Genomic DNA, 23,437 nt, shown 5'->3' on the forward strand with positions numbered 1-23,437 from the left:
CCGTCAGTGATTTATTTAGAATTTAAGGCACATTTAACCAGCATGGCTACCACAGCAATCTGCAGCGATATGCCATCCCATCTCGTTTGCGGGACTATCATTTGTTTTTCAACAGGACAATGATCCAAAACACACCTCCAGGCTGTGTAAGGGCTATTTGACTAAGAAGGAGAGTGATGGAGTGCTGCATCAGATGACCTGGCTTCCACAATCACCTGACCTCAACCCAATTGAGATGGTTTGGGATGAGTTGGACCGCAAAAAGGAAAAGCAGCCAACAAGTGCTCAGCATATGTGGGAACTCCTTCAAGACTGTTGGAAAAGCATTCCTCATGAAGCTGGTTGAGAGAATGGCTAATCTCAAATATAAAATATATTTTGATTTGTTTAACACATGGCATGTGTTATTTTGATGTCTTCACTATTATTCTACAATATAGGAAATAGTAAAAATAAAGAGTTGGTGTGTCCAAACGTTTGCCTGGTACTGTAAATGCACTATTAAAGAGGTAAATCTGTATTTTCAAATGTGCATACTGTTTGAATTGTCATGTATTATTCAATATTACATATTGGTCCTTGGAGTTATTCCTAAACACTTGCTATAGTTTCAAGGCCTGAAAAATGGTCACCTATCCAATTCACCCAGACAGAAATATAAAGCAATATAATTACATTTTGAAAATAAATGGATAATGTTGTAACCCACTATTCAACGTACTTCACTTTCCAGCCTTCTACAGAATTTGAATATCCTTGTAAATTGCCTCATCTGTAGCCTTCTCTTTGAAAGAGTTTTTAGAGCGTTACATGGCCTGTCTATGTGGGAAAGGAGCTGTCCAGAGTTCTGACCACTCAAGCAGCCCAATCTCTGTGTATCTGAAGAGCCAGCGACTCAGTTTTTTTCTCAGCTCTGAGCCTGTCAGACACGAATGAGGGCTCAAAGAAATGGCGTTTCTCATTCAACAAATGATTTTAGGGGTGATGGTTCAATGGGTCTTCTCAGTTAGTGAGTAATGCCTACATGACTATCATGCTGCACTGGTACAGGGTTAGTATGAACACCAATCAATATTACAATATTTGGCAGTGCATTGGACGGGAGCTGTGCTATGTGTGTCAATGAATCTCAGCGCTTCATATTGACCCGATGTCGCTGCTCTGCTCAGCTCAACCAGGTTCAGTGGTGAATGTGATGGGGGTTTGCTCTAACGAATTCACTGATGGTGATTGGTTTGTTCAGCAGGATTTGTTCTGTTTGTAGTAGAGCTTTGGCAAATATTCTAATGTGCAGAGCACCTTAAACATGATCACACACGCACAATATGGGTGAGACACAGCAGTGGATACAGAGGCAGACAGACAGAGAGTGACACAGATTTTACACCTGTTTGTTAAAATGGGAAGCTGTGGTTTGTCTATATCAGGGATGGGCAACTCCAGACCTCGGGGGCCGGAGGAGTGGTGTCACACTTTTTCCCCCATCTCTAGCAAACACAGCTGATTAAACTAATTGCGTTCTAAACTGAAGATCATGATTAGTTGATTATTGGAGTCCAGCGTGTTAGCTGTGGCTGGGGCAAAAGTGTGACACCAATCGGGGCAAAAGTGTGACACCAATCAGTCCCCTGAGGACTAGAGTTGCCCATCCCTGGTCTAAATCAAATAGATTTCAAAACGATTGTGTGAAGCCTGCATTTCATGTGCTGACAACAACAATGAGAGATGGCACCAGCAGCACCAAATGCCATTGCCAGCAATCAAATAATCACATTTTTGTCTGTTTTTAGTTTCTCCTCTGTGTGATTTAAAGAACTGTATGGCTGAGGCTAAAACAAATACACAGAGAGCTCCATATATAAGTTGAAGTACTTTTCTTCTAATATCTCAGGAGTAGAGCTGATGGTGAGTTGAGAGAGAGATGACTCTGCTGTCCCTCTGTTGGCGATGTACTCTGAGGAGAAAGACTTAGGTGATCAACAGGGTATAGAAGAGAGGGAAATGGGAGAAAGAGGGAGTGGAAGGGAGGTAGCCATGTGGGATAGTATAGTGTTGAGAGGTAGCCAGCAGCGAATCCTCAACCCCAGAGAGTCCAGATGGTTCTGTTGAAAACAACAATGAAGTTCTATAATTCCAAAGGACCACCATCTCCTCATTCAACAATTCAACTTCCCCCATAATTAGGAAAAATGCTGTTGTCACATACTTTAGATTGTATTCTCTGCTCAATTTACAATAAGAAACGCAAGCAATTTCCTGTCTATTCATAATTTGTGAAAATGCCCAAGCTACGCAAGGTAACTTTCAACTCGTATTACTTTCCCCCTACTCCATGTGAGTAGTATGGGTAGGCGATGACGGTGCACATACATTTAGCTAGATATAGCCTGTAGCTTTATTGGCTCTGAGTGCAGTGTTCCAGAGATTTCCCTTAATGGTAGAGTGGCGTTTATTTCATTCTGTCTGTGTAAAGTACTGTATACTTCTGTGGAATCGCATGGCCGCCACTATTTTGATGTAATTTCTTGTCCTAGGGAGGAAATGCACCTTTAGGTTCCACCTCGGATGAATAGCAAAGGCTGTTTATACATATTCATGAATTGGGTGTGGGAATTTCCAAGTGGAGTTGATCATCAACAAATAAGGCACTGACAGCTATCAGTGTAGCTAGCTATCTTGCTAACCTAGCCAGCTAATGTTATCTGTAGTTGCGGTTGTATTTTTTTACTACACTGTATTCAAAAGATTAGCCAGCTGGTTCTATGGTTGGTTCTGGAGTTGGAAGCCTTCCGTAAATCATAAGCATTGATTAAGGGAAGACTTTGCCACAGATGTAAACCACTGGCCAATCTTTGACGTCACCATCTATTGTTATTGCCAAGGTTTTGGCATCTTCCATAATTTGAGGCCGCGAATCCACCATGAAATTGCTAGAAAGAGTAAGATGACACTCCGGTAATTTGGATAACTATTGAAAGATAGCTGATATGCGTTTTTGTTTATTGTTATGACACTGTGCAACGTCTGGTAGGTAGGCAGGCTGCTGCCAGTCTTTGGCTGCGGTACAAGCGAAGCCAAGTCAACCCGTGCTCATGGTTCTCACAGGGGAGGTAGGCAGGCTGCTGCCAGTCTTTGGCTGCGGTACAAGCCATTCCAAGTCAACCCGTGCTCATGGTTCTCACAGGGGAGGTAGGCAGGCTGCTGCCAGTCTTTGGCTGCGGTACAAGCCATTCCAAGTCAACCCGTGCTCATGGTTCTCACAGGGGAGGTAGGCAGGCTGCTGCCAGTCTTTGGCTGCGGTACAAGCCATTCCAAGTCAACCCGTGCTCATGGTTCTCACAGGGGAGGTAGGCAGGCTGCTGCCAGTCTTTGGCTGCGGTACAAGCCATTCCAAGTCAACCCGTGCTCATGGTTCTCACAGGGGAGGTAGGCAGGCTGCTGCCAGTCTTTGGCTGCGGTACAAGCCATTCCAAGTCAACCCGTGCTCATGGTTCTCACAGGGGAGGTAGGCAGGCTGCTGCCAGTCTTTGGCTGCGGTACAAGCCATTCCAAGTCAACCCGTGCTCATGGTTCTCACAGGGGAGGTAGGCAGGCTGCTGCCAGTCTTTGGCTGCGGTACAAGCCATTCCAAGTCAACCCGTGCTCATGGTTCTCACAGGGGAGGTAGGCAGGCTGCTGCCAGTCTTTGGCTGCGGTACAAGCCATTCCAAGTCAACCCGTGCTCATGGTTCTCACAGGGGAGGTAGGCAGGCTGCTGCCAGTCTTTGGCTGCGGTACAAGCCATTCCAAGTCAACCCGTGCTCATGGTTCTCACAGGGGAGGTAGGCAGGCTGCTGCCAGTCTTTGGCTGCGGTACAAGAGAAGCCAAGTCAACCCGTGCTCATGGTTCTCACAGGGGAGGTAGGCAGGCTGCTGCCAGTCTTTGGCTGCGGTACAAGCCATTCCAAGTCAACCCGTGCTCATGGTTCTCACAGGGGAGGTAGGCAGGCTGCTGCCAGTCTTTGGCTGCGGTACAAGAGAAGCCAAGTCAACCCGTGCTCATGGTTCTCACAGGGGAAGTGAAATGATAGACTACAATGACTTTGCTCATGATCATGTATGCCGCAGATGACATGAAACTATGAGTTCCTTGAATTTTATTTTGCAGGTGCATTTAATTATCTGGATAGAGACTTGTGGTTCATAGCTAATGTTATACCATTCAAAGCAGTGGAGCGTGTTGCGATGCTAAACTTTAGTGGTCAAAAACATTCATCTTGGGGCGAGTGGGTTTGCTAAATGCTATCATCACGCAATCATACTATTATATCAAATGGTAATATATATTATTATTTTTATTATTATTATTATTTTTTAAATACAGACAAGCTCAAAAATAAGTAAAAATGTGGTCCCCCCTGGTGGTACTTGAGGCGTCACTACAGACCCGGGTTCGATCCCAGGCTGTGTCAAGAGGCGGTGCACAATTGCACCAGCATCGTCCGGGTTAGGGGAGGGTTTGGCCGGCCTTGATTTCCTTGTCCCATCGCGCTCTAGTGACTCCTTCTGGCAGGCCGGGCACCTGTAAGCTGACTTTGTTCGCCAGCTAGACTGTGTTTCCTCCGACACATTCTGGGTTAAGTGTCAAGAAGCAGTGGGGCTTGGCAGGGTCGTGTTTCGGATGAAGCATGGTGGAGGTGCAAAAACATACATTTGTACCCGGTATTTTAATGTGCTCCATGGCTCAAGGCGGCCAAGTGGAGACGAGGCTGTTTGGCTCATCAGTCGCAAAGAGGAATACCTTTGCAGCTGTTTCTGATTAATAAACAATGCCATGCTGGTGAAAGGTATCATTAAAAAAAACAGCCCTGAAACAAAACGTATGGTGAAAAATTATTTCTGTATCATAGGAAAAGACACACCATTCACATGGATTTGAACAAAGTGGGCAGTTGAGATTTGTCACGTCAAGCCCAAATATATCATACTTCGACTAAAACAAAGACTTATTGACTTAAATCGTTGTGCAACATCATGGGACAGCTCTGGCCTTTTATCTTTCAGCCCGAAAAAGTGCATTTCTACTGGTGTGGGCTAAAGAGTGTGACTGCAAATGGACAATGTTCTGTGGACTCTGTTCTTAGGACTATGATGCAGGATAGCTATGTATACTGGTCTCTTAGGTACTAACTTAGTTTAAGTACTAACTCAATGAATTGTAATTCCATGTAAGATTGAGCCCCTCCTTCAAGAAGTGAGCACAATGTAATGGACGCATCCTCCTCACATCCAGTTCTTATGTAGCAGTTTGTGTTACCTCTGCAAGGTTGAAACGAGTTAGACCAGCTTTGTCTTGAGTTCTCTGAAGTATCTAAAACATGTGGAGCTTTATTCCAGCAGCGCTTGTGGCTACCCAGAGCTAGGTCTCTATCATTATGAGCATGGGGAAAACCTACATTGGCTAAATGTTTTTTTTCTTCCTTTTTCGAAAGAACCCTTTGCTTCTCCACAGTGGCACACTGGATAACATTTTCTCTCTGCGATGGAATGTCAATGTAATTGCATTGTATTATTTGCAACACACTGTACAGCAATATTGTCAGGGATTTCTAGTTTATTGCTTGAATTCTTTACTGCGTCTGGTATTGTTGGCATGTAGACCATGAGAATGACTTGAGCGCAGCAGTGTGTTTGATTTATGACTGCTGGTATTGTACTGCATCTTTTCATTGGGTTCTTCCCTATTCATACAGTGCAGAACCAGGCTAGTTTGTCACTTACGTTGTCATATCGTCCTTGATTAATTGAGAATTTTTTCAATTAGATTGTTTGATAAATGCATTCACAATGAATTGAAAAATATACTAATCAGTAGCCTCTTTGTTTTTCAGATCTGAATGTGACAGCTCCAAAATGGTCAGGTATGTACACTGTTACACATGATGTAAGGCAAGTATTCAGGTAACACTTGATTAACTCTGATGACCATCTCTCCCGTTCCCTCTCTCCCATTCCATCTCCCTCCACCACCCACCCATCTCTCTGAGTAGGTTCTGGTTCCAGATAACATATGATACCCTACAATCTCTAGTCTATAGCTGACCAGCTCTGTAATAAAACATGCTAGCAGAGACATGAGGGATTATCCTGTGCGCTGCTGATGATAGTAGCAGCCAGGCACTGATGAGGTGCCTCAGTGTCCACTAGTGACCATTATGATGGGGAAAATTATGGGTTTGAGTGCAACCCAAGGCTGCATTGTAATTTCCTCATAGTCTATCTGTCAGGAGATGTATATGGGAGTGTTTTAGGAGACTCAGTGAAGCCATGGAGTGGTTTAAAGCTAGAATAAGTATACATCCTTGACGTGATGTGACTAGGGCTGGAAAACTTGACTGGCATGTCAAGTCGAGGTGCTTTTCTCCCCAGTGCCTAGTAGGGTTGGGAATTGCCAGGGACCTCACATTCGCACTGAGCTAAAGGGTAGATCTGCCGCTTTCAAGGAGCGGGACTCTAACCCGTAAGCTTATAGTCATAGATTCTTCTCTCTGCTACCGCACGGCAAGCGGTACCAGAGCGCCAAGCTTAGGTCCAAGAGGCTTCTAAACAGCTTCAATCGCCCAAGCCATATGACTCCTGAACATCTAGTCAAAAGGATACCCAGACTATTCACATTGCTCCCCTCCCCTCCACACCACTGCCACTCTCTGTTGTCATCTATGCATAGTCACTTTAATTAACTCTACCTACATAAATGTGAAGAGATTCTAGGTGTAGCACCTTTAAAAAGAAGATGGAGAACATGCTATGAAGGAAAAATACTGGAGTTTTGGAGCAGGTAGAGCCAACTGGCGCAAAAATAATATTACGATATTGTCCAAACAATATGACACGATATATCATGAAAAATTATATCCTGATATGTAGCTGTGTCCATTCCCCCCCTTCACTAGTCCCTAGTAAATAAACCGTCTTGTCTCGAGCTCCTTGTTTACATAGTATATGGATTTAATATCATGGGTTATCAATAGTGCTGAGCGAATAATCAACATTTAGTGTTTATTTTTTATTAAACAACCAGTTGACTGACATCTGTTCAATTGTTCGAATTGCAATGAGTTGTTTTTTTTTGAGCCCATCGCGCCTTTTCTCAAGAGTGAAATCAAATCATTCACAACATGAGACAAATCAAGTCAAGAACTATGTGGGACGCTGGCCTGAAGGGAGTTGTAGTTTTCATTAAGCAAATATTCAACCTAGTTCAGCACAGAAACCTGGTAATTCACTACAATGACGATAATCCATTGCAGTGTTTTTTCCCCCCTGCTTGGATAGAGACGGGTCAGAGAATAAGAAGCGAAAATCTATCCAAAATTATCCCAATGCGTTTCTACGGGCTTATTTTGGGCCTAAGCTTGTTGCCTGCTTTCCCGCCTTTGTGAGAACAACTCCCAATGTTAGGGCGGAGACATGAGCATCTCGTCATTATATATAGATCCAATACAAACTATTTTATTATGTATTATTTCCTTATTTTTTATTGATCAATGTGGATCTGACAGAATCAGTGGAATATCTTCTATGTTTTGGCAATTAAATTAACTATTTTTGGCTTTGGAATTCCCATTAAAAAGCTTGAAAACTGATTTTGTTTTTTAAATGATCGAACCGACCTCAAAAAGCACTTATCACTCAGCACTAGTAATCCGCTCATATGTTCCTGTTAAGCAGATGGTGAATTACACTCTTACTCCTGCCTTTGTGTGTTTCTGGGTTTTCTGAGAATAGAGAGATCCCTAGAGCTGGGTCTGTGTAGTTGATATACAGTAGATTCAGGCCTTCTCTGTTCTTTCCGCCCCTGATCTTTGTTGTCCTCCAGCCTCTTGTGTTCTGTACTGGCTGTCCTTTCTTACTGATTTGACGGGGAAGGAGAGTGTCTGAGCCCTGGAGGTTTCTGCCTGTCATTGTCGTGTGTGTGTGTGGGGGGGGCCTCACCCACTGAGCAGCATCACTAGCAAAGCCAGTGTACTAACATTGCAGCATTTATTCCAGGGACTCAAACTGTGAAACACAATAGACTGGGGCCTCTATTCAATCAGTTAGTGGAACTGGCCCATAACCCATCCTGCTAATTAAGCCTTTATCCTCTCACATGAGTAGTGTCAATCACTATAACTACAGTAGCAGCCTCTAGTTCCTCTACATTTCCAGTCTTACAATAACAGTTAGTATGCATCGACAGCTGCCACTGCTAATTAACTCCCCAGACAGACATACAATGCCTTCAGAAAGTATTCACAACACTTGACTTATTACACATTTTGTTGTGTTACAACCTGAATTCATAAGTTTACATTGTTTTTCTCTCACCTATATACACACAATATCCCATAATGACAAAGCAAAATTATGTTTTTAGATATCTTTGCACATTCATTGAAAATGCAATATAGATATCTCATTTAGATAAGTATTCACACCCCTGAGGCAATACTTTTTAGAAGCACATTTGACAGCAGTTACAGCTGTGAGTCTTTCTGGGTAAGTTTCTAAGAGCTGCGAGTCTTTCTGGGTAAGTCCCTAAGAGCAGCGAGTCTTTCTGGGTAAGTCCCTAAGAGCTGTGAGTCTTTCTGGGTAAGTCCCTAAGAGCTGTGAGTCTTTCTGGGTAAGTCCCCAAGAGCTGTGAGTCTTTCTGGGTAAGTCCCTAAGAGCTGTGAGTTTTTCTGGGTAAGTCCCTAAGAGCTGTGAGTCTTTCTGGGTAAGTCCCTAAGAGCTGTGAGTCTTTCTGGGTAAGTCCCTAAGAGCTGTGAGTCTTACTGGGTAAGTCTCTAAGATCTTTCCACACCTGCTTGTGCAACATTAGTCTTGCCATGTTTTATTGTCAAATACATAGGTGCAGTCAAATGTGTAGTTTTACAGGGTCAGCCATAGTAGTACAGCCCCCTGGAGCAAATGAGGGTTAAGTGCCTTACTCAAGGGCACATCGACACACCTTGTCTGTTTGGGTATTCAAACCAGCAATCTTTCGACCCAACACTCTAACAGTTAGGCTACCTGCCGCCCTGTACCGTACCGTAGGGAGGATGGGCATTTTGAAATAATTTCACTATTAAAATAATATCTTGCCATTTTTTTCCCCGGCTATCCGTATAGTCGGAATTCATGTAAAAAATGTAATTCAATTAAAAAAACTCCCAAATTTCAACTTGGGAACTGGCTTGCTTGACTTTGGTGCCGCTTGCTTGCAGCAGTGCGATGGGCAGTAGCCGGTGAGTTTTACACGGGAGGGAGAGAGCGAGAGCAACCATAGACGAGTTAGACAAACTTCCATAGGTCATCTATCATTCCACCTGGCTGTGCCTGTCTTGACTGCATCAAATCGATGTCAGGAAGCTAGCATAGGTAGCCAGCTATGTTAGCCAGCTAGCTAGCTAACGTTACCTTACCTTTTCCCGTCCTTGTCTACAACAACTCCATTCACATTAAACAATAGCCTACCTGATGGTTGCTCGTAGTTGTAGCCTACTACTACAAATTTAACTAACTTAATTCCGTAATTGTAATTCCATTTTGCATTGATTATCTCCCACGTTGCTTGATACACAAGCTGTAGACAGTGCCACTTTGTAGACAGTGCCACAGTGCTACCTGACTGTAGACAGTGCCACTTTGATTGGCAGAAAATAACAACAAACGTGTGAAACCCGTGTAGGCTACTACGGTATAACTTTTTATGGGGCGCACGTCATAAACACTACATTCTAAAGATTGTTGTTTTATTGAATTAATAATTTTACATGTCAGCATTGTGTAGCATTGCCACAATTTAATATATCAAATTTAGACAAAGCCTTTTCATTGTTAAAAAAGAACTGTGATTATTTTTTTTATGAACACCCACAAGTATTGGAATATGAACCTTTGTTCAGATTTTTGAATATTCAAATAACCACGCACATCCCTACTGTACAGTACTGTCCCAAACTTGTCTATGATTGGTTAAGATTTTGCCCGGCCAGGGTGGACTGACCAAATCTCAACTACTTTTCAACATCCATGGACATCCGGTGTGGGTCGGTGCTCAGTGCAGTGTTGCCAACTAATTTTCAGGGTAAGTTGCTAGAGGCAAGTTGATTTGTTGCTAAATAACGTGATTAAAATTTTATTTTATTTTTTAAAATTTTATTAACAACAAATCAATACATAAAGCACATGAGGGAACACAAACATACATAGATTACAAACAATGGAAAATCGAGCTAGGGGGCACAATATCACATTAGAATTACAGGACCTTAAGGGACATGCATATACTTACAATTCGAACATATTTTTTGTTATTAGAGCATTTAACCGTCTTAATACAGTTCAATTTCTTTTTGTAGGGTACCAAAAATGTGGTTTTCTGTTTGTAAATTTACATTTGTGTATGAAATTTAGCCAAAAGAATAATGTAATTAATTACATAATAATGTTTCAGCTTATTTGTATTGTATGTAAAGAATCCAAACAGTACATCTCTCCACAATAGTGTAAAATCTTCATAAATATGTTCAATTATTAACCTACTGATGTCTTGTCACAGTTTTCTTACATGCATACAATGCCAAAAAAGATGCAACACTGTTTCTGGGTGGTCATTACAAAAGGAGCCATTTGAGTTGATGTTTTCCTTAAACTTCTTCATATAGTGGTTAGCAGGATAATATTTATGAATAATTTTAAAGGAAACTTCCTTAATTTTGTTAACAAGTAGGTATGTGTGTGGCAACATCCAAACTTTTTTCCAACAGATATTATCAATAAATCCATTCCAATAAGGCATGACATAAGGTGACATGACATATACACCATCCTGCTGAAACAAGGATTGTATCGCTCTGTTGTTGAATGGACCAAAAAATAAACAAATCTTTCCTACTGATGAGTCAACAGGGTCAATAGAAGGTAGGCTCTGAGGGTCAGGTCTTGACACGTTCCTGAATAACAGAGCAACACCTAAGGGAATGGCATCTAAAACAATTGCAAAATCTTTAGATGTTACAGGGACCTTGTAAAGTGATAAGAATTCCTTATAACTGAGTAAAAGACCCTCTGCATTTACCAGTTGGCTCACCAATAGGATATTATTTCGGAACCAATATTCTAAAAACAAAGAGGTATTTTTATACAATATATCCCGATTATTCCATATATAATATCTGTGTGGAGAAAAATTGTGTTTATAAATTAAGGACCATGACAAGAGAACCTGCTGATGAAAAGCAGAAAGTTTCACTGAAACTTTGTCAATATTGCAAAACAACATGAAGTTAAGGCCACCAAAAGTAGAGAAGACATGATGAGGAATAAAATTCCAAATAGTAGTAGGTCGTCTTAGGAATTGTTTTATCCAATGGATCTTAAAAGTATTATTTAAAGTAGTAAAGTCCAGAAAATTCAGTCCACCATTCTCATAAGTGTTCATTACAACAGTTTTCATAATGTAATGGGTACGGCTTCTCCAAAGAAAGTTGAAAAGCATCTGGTCTATCTCCTTGCTTATTTTACTGTCAAGATATAAAGATAGAGCACCATATGTTAGTCTAGAGATACCTTCAGCCTTGGTTATTAGGACTACCTTTTAAAGATAAGTCCCTCTGTAGCCATTGATTTAGTTTCTTCTGTTTTTTTTTTAATAAGAGGGTTAACATTTAGTAAGCCTCTAGACTTCTGATCCTTTGTAATGGTTATGCCTAAATATGTAAGTTCTTCTTTTACTGGAATACCATAATATGAAGCTGTCACACAATCTTTGACACCTATGAGTTCACATTTATTAATGTTAAGATATAGACCAGATGTTTTGGAAAAGGACTGTAATCACATTGATCGATATGGGAATTTGATTAGCGTCTTTCAGAAAAAGTGTAGTATCGTCAGCCAGCTGGCTTATAATAATTTCTTTACCAGCTATGGAAATACCTTGTACAGGACTATTATTTAAAGAATTTGCAAGAAGTTGGGTGATTAATAAAAACAGGTACGGAGAGATAGGACAACCTTGCCTAATTCCACTCTTTAACTCAAATCTAGGTGAGGTGCCATATTTCAATTTGATAGAGCTGTTACCATTTGCATAGAGAGTCTTAATAGCCTTAAAGAAAAAATTCCCAAAGCCAAGTCTCTCAACGGAGTGGAAGAGAAACTGATGCTCTACTGTGTCAAATGCTTTATAAAAATCAAAAAATAATATGAAGCTATCCTCAGTTATTAGGTCTGAGTAGTCAAGTATGTCTAATACTAGTCTGAGGCGGCAGCGTAGCCTAGTGGTTAGAGCGTTGGACTCGTAACCGAAAGGTTGTGAGTTCAAACCCCCGAGCTGACAAGGTACAAATCTGTCGTTCTGCCCTTGAACAGGCAGTTAACCCACTGTTCCCAGGCTGTCATTGAAAATAAGAATTTGTTCTTAACTGACTTGCCTGGTTAAATAAAGGTAAAAAATAAAATAAAATAATAATAATTGTTAGAAGTATGTCTGTTCCTCATGAAGCCAGACTGTTTCATCAATGATTGCATCCAGGACTTCTTTAATTATTTTTGCAAGTAGTAAGGCTAATATCTTATAGTCATTATTAAGAAGACAAATTGGACGCCAGTTATCGATGAGCAGCACTTCTTTTTTATGCTTAGATATCAGTGTTATTAACCCCTGACTCATTGTAGGAGGGATAACTTTGTTTTTAATACTCTCTAAATAGACTTCAAATAGGAAGGGAGCTACTTGTTCAGAAAATAATTTCTAAAATTCTGATGTAATTCCATCAACACCTGGTGATTTATTGCCAACAACGATGAGACGGCCAACAGGGAGGAGGTGAGGGCCCTTGGAGTGTGGTGTCAGGAAAATAACCTCACACTCAATGTCAACAAAACAGCAGCAGAGGGAGAAGCCCCCTATCCACATCGGCATACACATCACGGACAAACTGAAATGGTCCTCCCACACAGACAACGTCTTGAAGAAAGCGCAACAGCACCTGTGAAAACAGTCTGGACAACCCCTCCCTCTCCCTCCCTCTTTTCTCTCTCTCCAGTTAATGTCACCTCTCCCGGCTCTTACTGAAACCTACCACATACCCTCTTTCCATTTACTGTAACAGCGTCCTCACCCACTGAGCCAGTGATGCCAACTTAGCAATTTTATTGCTAGATTTAGCAACTTCTCAGACTACCCTGGCAACGTTTTTTTCAAACAGCACGTAGCAACAAATTTGAGCAACTTTTGAAAAGTGACTCAAATCAAATTGTATTTGACACATACACATGGTAAGCAGATGTTAATGCAAGTGTAGCAAAATACTTCTAGTTCCAACCATGCAGTAATATCTAACAAGTAATCTAACAATTTCACAACAACTACCTTATACACACAAGTGTAAAGGAATGAATAAGAATGTCCATAAAAATATATGGATGAGCGATGGCCGAACGGCATAGGCAAGATGCAGGAGATGGTATAGAGTACAGTATATACATATGAGATGAGTTATGTAGGGTATGTAAACATTATATAAAGTGGCATTGTTTAAAGTGGCTACTAATACATTTATTACATACAATTTGTAATTATTAAAGTGGCTAGAGTCAGTATGTTGGCAGCAGCCACTCAATGTTAGTGATGGCTGTGTAACAGTGAGATGGCCTTGAGATAGAAGCTGTTTTTCAGTCTCTCGGTCCCTGCTTTGATGCACCTGTACTGACCTCGCCTTCTGGATGATAGCGGGGTGAACAGGCAGTGGCTCGGGTGGTTGTTGTCCTTGACGTTGTTTTGGCCTTTCTGTGACATCAGGTGGTGTAGGTGTCCTGGAGGGCAGGTAGTTTGCCCCCGGTGATGCGTTGTACAGACCACACTACCCTCTGGAGAGCCTTACGGTTGTGGGCGGAGCAGTTGCCGTACCAGGCGGTGATACAGCCCGACAGGATCCTCTCAATTGTGAATCTGTAAAAGTTTGAGTGTTTTTGGTGACAAGCTGAATTTCTTCAGCCTCCTGAGGTTGAACTTACAGAAGGCAAATCATTTTTCCAAAACTACATGTGTTGATATTTGTTGTCATGGGCCTTTACTTCAGCATTGTTGTGTTTTGATGTATTTGTGTTCACTCTTTTTAAGACTTTTCTGGTAGGTGTTGTCTAAGACCCCCTTTCCATCTGTTTGACCAGAAATCAAAGCCTTTGCATAATTCCTATGGAAAATGGTAGAAACATTTATTTATGCTTTAATTGTTAAAAAATACAGACACTTCGCTTTCATTTGACACAATCTAAACAAAATATATTTCTCTGAGCAGTTGTATCAGTATAATATAATTTCTCATTTATTTGGGAGCATACAATTATATAGTCTTTTTTGCCCATCTTTATCAAGGGAGCCAATAACAATGGACCTGACGTTATGTCACTAGTCTTTATATCAGTAATATAATACCAGGGTCCGGCTGTGTAAAATTGCTTCAACAAGCACCACTGCATTCAGCACTAATACAGTCCCCAGACTACCAGCCACAAGCCTACCGCCTCACTGTCCCCAGTCCACCAGCCACAGGACTACCGCCTCACTGTCCCCAGTCTACCAGCCACAGGACTACCGCCTCACTGTCCCCAGTCTACCAGCCACAAACCTACCGCCTCACTGTCCCCAGTCTACCAGCCACAGGACTACCGTCTCACTGTCCCCAGTCTACCAGCCACAAACCTACCGCCTCACTGTCCCCAGTCTACCAGCCACAGGACTACCGCCTCACTGTCCCCAGTCTACCAGCCACAGGACTACCGCCTCACTGTCCCCAGTCTACCAGCCACAGGACTACCGCCTCACTGTCCCCAGTCTACCAGCCACAGGACTACCGCCTTACTGTCCCCAGTCTACCAGCCACAAACCTACCGCCTCACTGTCCCCAGTCTACCAGCCACAGGACTACCGCCTCACTGTCCCCAGTCTACCAGCCACAGGACTACCGCCTTACTGTCCCCAGTCTACCAGCCACAGGACTACCGCCTTACTGTCCCCAGTCTACCAGCCACAGGACTACCGCCTCACTGTCCCCAGTCTACCAGCCACAAACCTACCGCCTCACTGTCCCCAGTCTACCAGCCACAGGACTACCGCCTCACTGTCCCCAGTCTACCAGCCACAAACCTACCGCCTCACTGTCCCCAGTCTACCAGCCACAGGACTACCGCCTCACTGTCCCCAGTCTACCAGCCACAGGACTACCGCCTTACTGTCCCCAGTCTACCAGCCACAGGACTACCGCCTCACTGTCCCCAGTCTACCAGCCACAGGACTACCGCCTTACTGTCCCCAGTCTACCAGCCACAGGACTACCGCCTCACTGTCCCCAGTCCACCAGCCACAGGACTACCGCCTTACTGTCCCCAGTCTACCAGCCACAAACCTACCGCCTCACTGTCCCCAGTCTACCAGCCACAAACCTACCGCCTCACTGTCCCCAGTCTACCAGCCACAGGACTACCGCCTCACTGTCCCCAGTCTACCAGCCACAGGACTACCGCCTCACTGTCCCCAGTCTACCAGCCACAGGACTACCGCCTTACTGTCCCCAGTCTACCAGCCACAGGACTACCGCCTCACTGTCCCCAGTCCACCAGCCACAAACCTACCGCCTCACTGTCCCCAGTCTACCAGCCACAAACCTACCGCCTCACTGTCCCCAGTCTACCAGCCACAGGACTACCGCCTCACTGTCCCCAGTCTACCAGCCACAGGACTACCGCCTCACTGTCCCCAGTCTACCAGCCACAGGACTACCGCCTTACTGTCCCCAGTCTACCAGCCACAGGACTACCGCCTCACTGTCCCCAGTCTACCAGCCACAGGACTACCGCCTTACTGTCCCCAGTCCACCAGCCACAGGACTACCGCCTTACTGTCCCCAGTCTACCAGCCACAGGACTACCGCCTCACTGTCCCCAGTCTACCAGCCACAGGACTACCGCCTTACTGTCCCCAGTCTACCAGCCACAGGACTACCGCCTCACTGTCCCCAGTCTACCAGCCACAAACCTACCGCCTCACTGTCCCCAGTCTACCAGCCACAGGACTACCGTCTCACTGTCCCCAGTCTACCAGCCACAAACCTACCGCCTCACTGTCCCCAGTCTACCAGCCACAGGACTACCGCCTCACTGTCCCCAGTCTACCAGCCACAAGCCTACAGTCTCCAGTCTATCCCTTTTCATATGCAATACTAAAGCTCAAAATTAGCCTGGTGGTTCAAATTCATAACCATAACACAGCCACTGATGTATCACTCTCCTGAGACACTCACTAGGCTCATAGTCATATTGCTTACATGTCTCTCCCATGTTATTGCGCAGCTCCAACATGACCTGAACTGAGCCTGGCTGTCTAACGTTTACTGTGTTCCATATGTAGTTAGCTAGCTCATTATTATTAATAATGGAAAATCCATTGAATTTAGAACAGGATGCTATAAATAAGCTGTGCTTCCTGAGCATTTGGCTTTGCTTTGCTGTGGTGAGGAACTGTAGCCGACAGTGAGCGAACGCGTAGAGGGACCGGCCTGTCAGTGCCGGGGGAGTATACACACACAGTCGCACACACAAACACACTCACACTCATACACACTTCTACACACTCGATGGCTAATGAGAGAGGAATAACAACATGGCTGTGGTTAATTGGCCTGCTCCACTGTAATCAGAATGGATGTCTTCATTCAAATGTGATTAGGAGCCAGCAGAGTGAGAGACTGACTGATTACTGGTGTGAACAGCCTCAGAACAGCCTCAATGACCTGGTTTTGCTGGAATTGTTCTCCACTGAATGGGTGATGATGATACGATGCTGCTGTCCTATTCTCTGATGCTGTGTAGAGCAGCACTCATTAATAAGCCCTGACTAGCCGGGAACAATAGGCTGGACGTAGCTAGAGAGCTCACCAATATTCATCCGAGTATGAAAAATGATTTAATAACAGTTCCTAATTTTTCACAGCAAGTATGCAAGTATTAGTGTTGGGCGTTATCCAGATTTTCATTCCGTTTCTGTACCATACCGGGGTTTAAGGTATTACAGAATGTGTACACAGGGGGTACAAAACTACTTAGGCAACAGATTTGTTGCGTACACACAAAATATACCCCAGAACATGCGTGCGCCAGATTTCACTCAAAAGTTGTCATTTATAAAAACTGAACTTGACGTGAGACGGCTTACTTTAAACCATGAGTACGCACAGGTTCTTGTGGTTGAAGTATTGCATGGCAAGAAGGTAATAGTAGTAGCCTTGTGCAAACGGGGAATATATGACACTCGTATTCATAACAAAAAAACAGGTAGCCTAGCTAAATCTAGTCACAATATACAAACATTTGCCTTTAAACATTTTTTTTCTTATTTCATTTCCATGATTATGCATAAAAGCCGTGTGTCCTCCGAAACAAGACCCCGCCAAGCCGCACTGCTTCTTGACACACTGCTTGCTTAGCCTGGAAGCCTGCTGCACCAATGTGTCAGAGGAAACACTGTACTACTGGCGACCAAAGTCAGTGTGCATGCGCCTGGCCAGCCACAAGGAGTCACTAGAGAACAATGGGACAAGGACAACCTTGCCGGCCAAACCCTCCCCTAACCCGGATGACGCTGGACCAATCGTGCTCTGCCTCATGGGTCGAACCCGGGTCTGTAGTGACGCCTTAGACCACTGCGCCACTTGGAAGGCTCAGTCCTATCTCTCATTTCATTGGATCCACATCACAGTAGTAAATAAAGATAAGCTATTTCAAGTATTTTGCTCTATGCGATCTAATCCGAAGATCAGTTTTGGAACATACGGTTCACCTATTACATTGACGTTTGTAGGCTACGTCTGAATACTGTAATGTCACATTTCTCAAGTAGACAATATTTAATTTATAAACATAATACATACTGTATATCATACTGTTACAGAATACATTTCTCACCTTTTCTGGCCATGATGAGTTAATATTCCCGAAGTAGCTATACAACAAATGACCATGTACATCTCTCATTTAATTGGGCCCTTTAGATAGGATATTATCATTTCAATGTTTTGCTCTATGCATCCGACAAGGAGCGCGGTTTATAACACAGTAGATTAGGTTGAAATGTGGCATTGAAGTGTGTATGCTACCACTGTAAGTAGGCCTACTGTAGTTTTCTTCCATATTTTTGTGTAGACAATGTTTCAGAATTCGCGGGCAGTGCAGCATATTTAGGTTCGGGAAACATTATTGCATTCAAAGATCTGTTGACAGGTCCACAACAATTTGCGATAGTTTTATTCTTTCAGAAACGGTCAGAAGCTGTAAATGTCACTGCAAAAGAAAACATTCTGACAACACCTTCAAGAAATTTGATCAAGTTCGCCACTGCTATTTCCTTTAGATACTGTCTTGGCTTAATTCCAACACCTCCAAAGACATTTGATCATGTTCGCCACTGCTATTTCCTTTAGATACTGTCTTGGCTTAATTCCAACACCTTCAAAGACATTTAATCAAGTTTGCCACTGCTATTTCCTTTAGGGACTGTCTTGGCTTAATTCCAACACCTCCAAAGACATTTGATCAAGTTTGCCACTGCTATTTCCTTTAGATACTGTCTTGGCTTCATTCCAACACCTCCAAAGACATTTGATCAAGTTTGCCACTGCTATTTCCTTTAGATACTGTCTTGGCTTAATTCCAACACCTTCAAGACATTTGATCAAGTTCGCCACTGCTATTTCCTTTAGATACTGTCTTGGCTTAATTCCAACACCTTCAAGACATTTGATCAAGTTCGCCACTGCTATTTCCTTTAGATACTGTCTTGGCTTAATTCCAAAAGTTCCAAAGTATACAGCAAATAGAGGAGTTACATTTACTTTTAAAGGTGAATTAGGGGCGTATTTCAAGTTTTTATGCTCCTTTTTTTACGACAGGTCTGACTTATAATGATTTCTATCTTTTTATGTGTATGTTTGGCTTGCGCCAAGTTTATACATCTCAATCTTTTTTGTATTTGGTGTTAAATTTACAATGGTTATAAATGAGGCCCCAGGGATCTTGATCCAGGAGGGATTGAATGTCTCCGCTGTAACCAAGAAGCTTGATCTTGACATCTAGTCACTTAGCTGGCAAGTTAGCCAACCAAATGCATAGCTGGAGCCCTGAGCTTTGATATAATTTATTTGACATATCTTCGATTTCTTCTAGTTATATTTAACTTCTAGTTAGTTGTAAGCAGTGGTGTAGCACGCAACCCTGCAGCCCCCGCTGTATTGAAAATCATACTGTCAGTATTTCAAAATACCCCGGTATACAGTTTAAACAGTCTAGGAAGTATTTCTGAGTATGTTTCACAAAATGAGAATAACATTACCCTATGAATGAGGATAACCTAGTAACTACAGATACATGTATAGCAATGATTAACTCTGTACCATCTCTAGATTCAATCCAACTGTCATTGTTATAAGAACCATTTGATCATACAGCATCCATATAGTTTCCAGTCTGAGAAGCCATGATTGTCGTTCTGTGTGTGTTCCTGAACAAGGTTCCTCCAATGACGTTGAGAGGAATATTGTGGGACCAAAGTGGAGTGACAGTGTGGTGATACCTGCCTGCCTGTTTGCCTGCCTGTAGTGGCACAACAGAGGTGTTTTGCAACAACAGGCCTTGCAGGATCAGTGGCTTTTCATTCCCCTGTTATTCTCAGCAGGGAGGTATTGAGACAGAAAGAGAGGCATTATAAAAACCTCCCTGTTATTACAGTGAAGAAGACAGAGAGAGAACAAAGCACTGCTCTGATCCCTCATGTTCAGGTCAAAGCCTTCACATTGTGTGTTAAAACACCAGTAGTTGCTGAATAAACCACTGCCAGTCATACAGGAGAACAGGAAAGCATTGTTGTGTCAATGTAGTGTAGCCTACCTGTAGCTAAAGCATTGTAGCATCTACATTGTGTAGCATTATGATGTGATGATGGTAATGGAGTGAAGGTGCAATTAAATGGAATTGCACCTTTTCAGATTATTGTTAAATACTTCACACCTGAATAGACTTCTGTTAGGCCATGTAGAAGTCAATTATTTATACATTATTATGTGGGTAGCTATTACACAGTACTGGGATAATATTGCAAATTGAAGTTCTATATCAACTGGGGGGGCAGGAAATGTCTGTGACAAGTTGACCACAGTGAGACAGAACAGTTTAACCTTCAAGCTTGCACCTTGCTCAGTCACAGTGTAATGTCAGAAGCTGTCACTGCTTACAGATTCACTATGGTCCCTGGTGAGGAGAGTTGTCCACTGCTATCACTGTACCTCACCTCTGGATTCATTAGAAGAGAGGCATTATCCAGGGAAACGTTTGAAATGTTTTGCCGGTAGCACTCCTCTGGGATCAAACAAGGTTGACCTCTTACTACTCATGAGTGTAGAGGTCGTTGCCGTGGAGCATGATGGTGAACTTTGATAACAGCTCACAGAGCAAGAGGTTTGTCTTTGAGACAGATGGGTAGTTATGCTCCTTGTGAGTTCAGACATGGTGGTCAAGCAGAACGCAGAAGTTATTTACGATGATTCGCCATTAAGTTGCCTCAGCCTGCGTTGCTGGCTTGTAGAAAAGCTCTCCTACAATTTAACAGTGGGCTTTTGTAACACCCATTGCTGATTTAAAATACATTTAAAAAAATGATGTTTAAGAGAGCCAGACAGCGAGAGAGATCAAATTAATCATTCATTTAGCCAAAAAAAGTAGTAAATAGCATCAGCCGTTGATTCAATAAGAAACTGATATTAGTCATGGCTTATGTGCAGGAATGAGACATTTTGTGCGTTCTGGGCTTTTCTGTGAAGGTGTTTTTAAGCAAGACATGAACTGATTATACTCTGTGATAGTGCCAGAATACGATGTGACTGTAATTCCTCACCTATATTCATACTGTAATTACTTTTCTCACAAAGCTGTGAATTTGAAAAGAGATTATACTGAATAATACTTCACACGTCCTACCTGCCAGTCTGGCTATTTTCCATGGAAGCTTAGCAAAGACACCGAGGCCAAATGATTGATCAAATTGCTTTCAGTATAGATGTCAGATGGCATGTCCTGCTGCTCTGTGTGTCTGACAGAGATGTCAGATTGCATGTCCTGCTGCTCTGTGTGTCTGACAGAGATGTCAGATGGCATGTCCTGCTGCTCTGTGTGTCTGACAGAGATGTCAGATGGCATGTCCTGCTGCTCTGTGTGTCTGACAGAGATGGGATCAAAGCTCTGTGACGGCGGTTTGCCGCCATTCACCATTCAGGCCAGATGTTCAATCACATGTAAATGGATCTGTGCTTAATGAAGGTCATGACCTCTGAGTGACTGATGGCAGACTGGGGTGAGCTGAAGAGGTGATGGTCCCGACTCCAGTGTCAGCGGGCCAAAAGTGCCACCGGGGATCATGGCAGCTCTTCTATAGATGAGTGAGAAGTGCTGCTGGGCAAAACTACATCAGGTTTATGATGGTAAAGAAAGATAGAAATTGTCATGATGAGATCAGGAGGAGGAGTCGTTGACTAAATGGATTTCAGCGCAGAAAACAAACGTACAAAGACTGTCTGATACTGTGTAGAAACACCACAAAGAACCTGACCTTCTGTCTACATGCACATTTATTTTGTGTTCTTTCATTCTTTGGAATAATTTTAATTGCTTCATGTCTGTACTCTCTCCTTCTTCAGTCTAGAGTAGGACTGAATTATTTTTTTTACATCATGCCACACCGGTGATTTATGTGGTAGCCGGAGCCATAGACAGAACCTTCATTAAGCTGTTGTGCTTTTATAAGACAGGTTCAGGTGGATTCTGGGAGGGGACCTCTGAACTCTAGCGTTGTATTTCATTCGTAGTGCTGAATGATGAATGTATCCAGATACCTGCTGAACATTTTGTTCATATGGCTCCACTCTACTGCATATGATCTAAACATGCAAGATCTCACCAATGTCATATCAATGATTAATTCACTCGACAATGTCCTCCTACGGAATTAATAATATCATGTGTGCTACGCTAAATATTGTTGTTCCACTCAATTATTCATTTTGAGGTATTGTGATTCCATGGTGTAGCTGTTGATAGATCATAATGCTCAGGAAACCATCTGAATAATGAAAACCATAATGCTGCTGCTCAATACTCTTTTTAGGAAGTGGGGAGAAGACAAATGTGGGTGAAAATTAAGTGTCTTTTTTAACCCCCACAGTATATGTTATGTATGATATCTTAGACGCCAGATCAAACTGTAGATTTTCCCGGACAAAAGATAGATTTTAATTTTGGCTAATCTTATAAAAATAAATCAAACTAAATTCTATTGAGTTTGATTAATGCTTTTCTGTGTAACACATTGAAATCTAACATTCAAAATGTGTGCTAAGGAAATGTGCTGGGTATGATATTTAATATCCTAAACAACAAAATAAAAATGTTTACTTTTCATTTCTAATTTTGGAACTCCAAATAAGGCTATAACTATACTTTATCACGGAGCTATAGTAGAATAACATGTTAAACATATACAGTTGAAGTCTGAAGTTTACGTACATCTTAGCCAAATACATTCAAATTCAGTTCTTCACAAATTCTGACATTTAATCCCAGTAAAAGGTCCCTATCTTAGGTCAGCTAGGATCACCAATTTATTTTAAGAATGTGAAATGTAAGAATAATAGTAGAGAGAATGATTTATTTAAGCTTTTATTTCTTTCATCACATTCCCAGTGGGTCAGAAGTTTACATACACTCCATTAGTATTTGGTAGCATTGCCTTGATATTGTTTAACTTGGGTCAAATGTTTCGGGTAGCCTTCCACAAGCTTCCCACAATATGTTGGGTGAATTTTGGCCCATTCCTCCTGACAGCTGGTGAAACTGAGTCAAGTTTGTTGGCCTCCTTGATCACACACAATTTTTCATTTCTGCCCACAAATTTTCTATGGGATTGAGGTCAGGGCTTTGTGATGGCCACTCCAATACCTTGACTTTGTTGTCTTTAATTTTGACACAACTTTGGAAGTATGCTTGGTGGTCATTGTACATTTGGAAGACCCATTTGCGACCAAGCTTTACCTTCCTGACTGATGTCTTGAGATGTTGCTTCAATATCTCCACATGATTTTCCATCCTCATGAAGCCATCTATTTTGTGAAGTGCACCAGTCCCTCCTGTAGCAAAGCACCCCCACAACATGATGCTGCCACCCCCATGCTTGACTGTTGGGATGGTGTTCTTCGGCTTGCAAGCCTCCCCCTTTTTCCTCCAAGAATAACAATGGTCATTATGGCCAAACAGTTCTATTTTTGTTTCATCAGACCAGAGGACATTTCTCCAAAAAGTATGATCTTTGTCCCCATGTGCAGTTGCAAAC

General features: G+C 42.5%; 1 protein-coding gene across 2 annotated transcripts in view; it reads left to right on the top strand.

Moving 5' to 3' along the window:
• The window catches only part of LOC135527975 (IQ motif and SEC7 domain-containing protein 1-like), a 260,372-nt gene that overhangs the window by 44,234 nt on the left and 192,701 nt on the right, over positions 1–23,437 (top strand). For both annotated transcript variants that reach the window (XM_064956684.1, XM_064956690.1), the window contains exon 2: positions 5,871–5,900. In XM_064956684.1, the coding sequence (XP_064812756.1) occupies positions 5,871–5,900 (30 nt within the window). The remainder of the gene's footprint in view (positions 1–5,870; positions 5,901–23,437) is intronic.

Source organism: Oncorhynchus masou, chromosome 33 (assembly GCF_036934945.1).
Source record: "Oncorhynchus masou masou isolate Uvic2021 chromosome 33, UVic_Omas_1.1, whole genome shotgun sequence".
In the NCBI taxonomy this organism is placed as follows: Eukaryota; Metazoa; Chordata; class Actinopteri; order Salmoniformes; family Salmonidae; genus Oncorhynchus; species Oncorhynchus masou.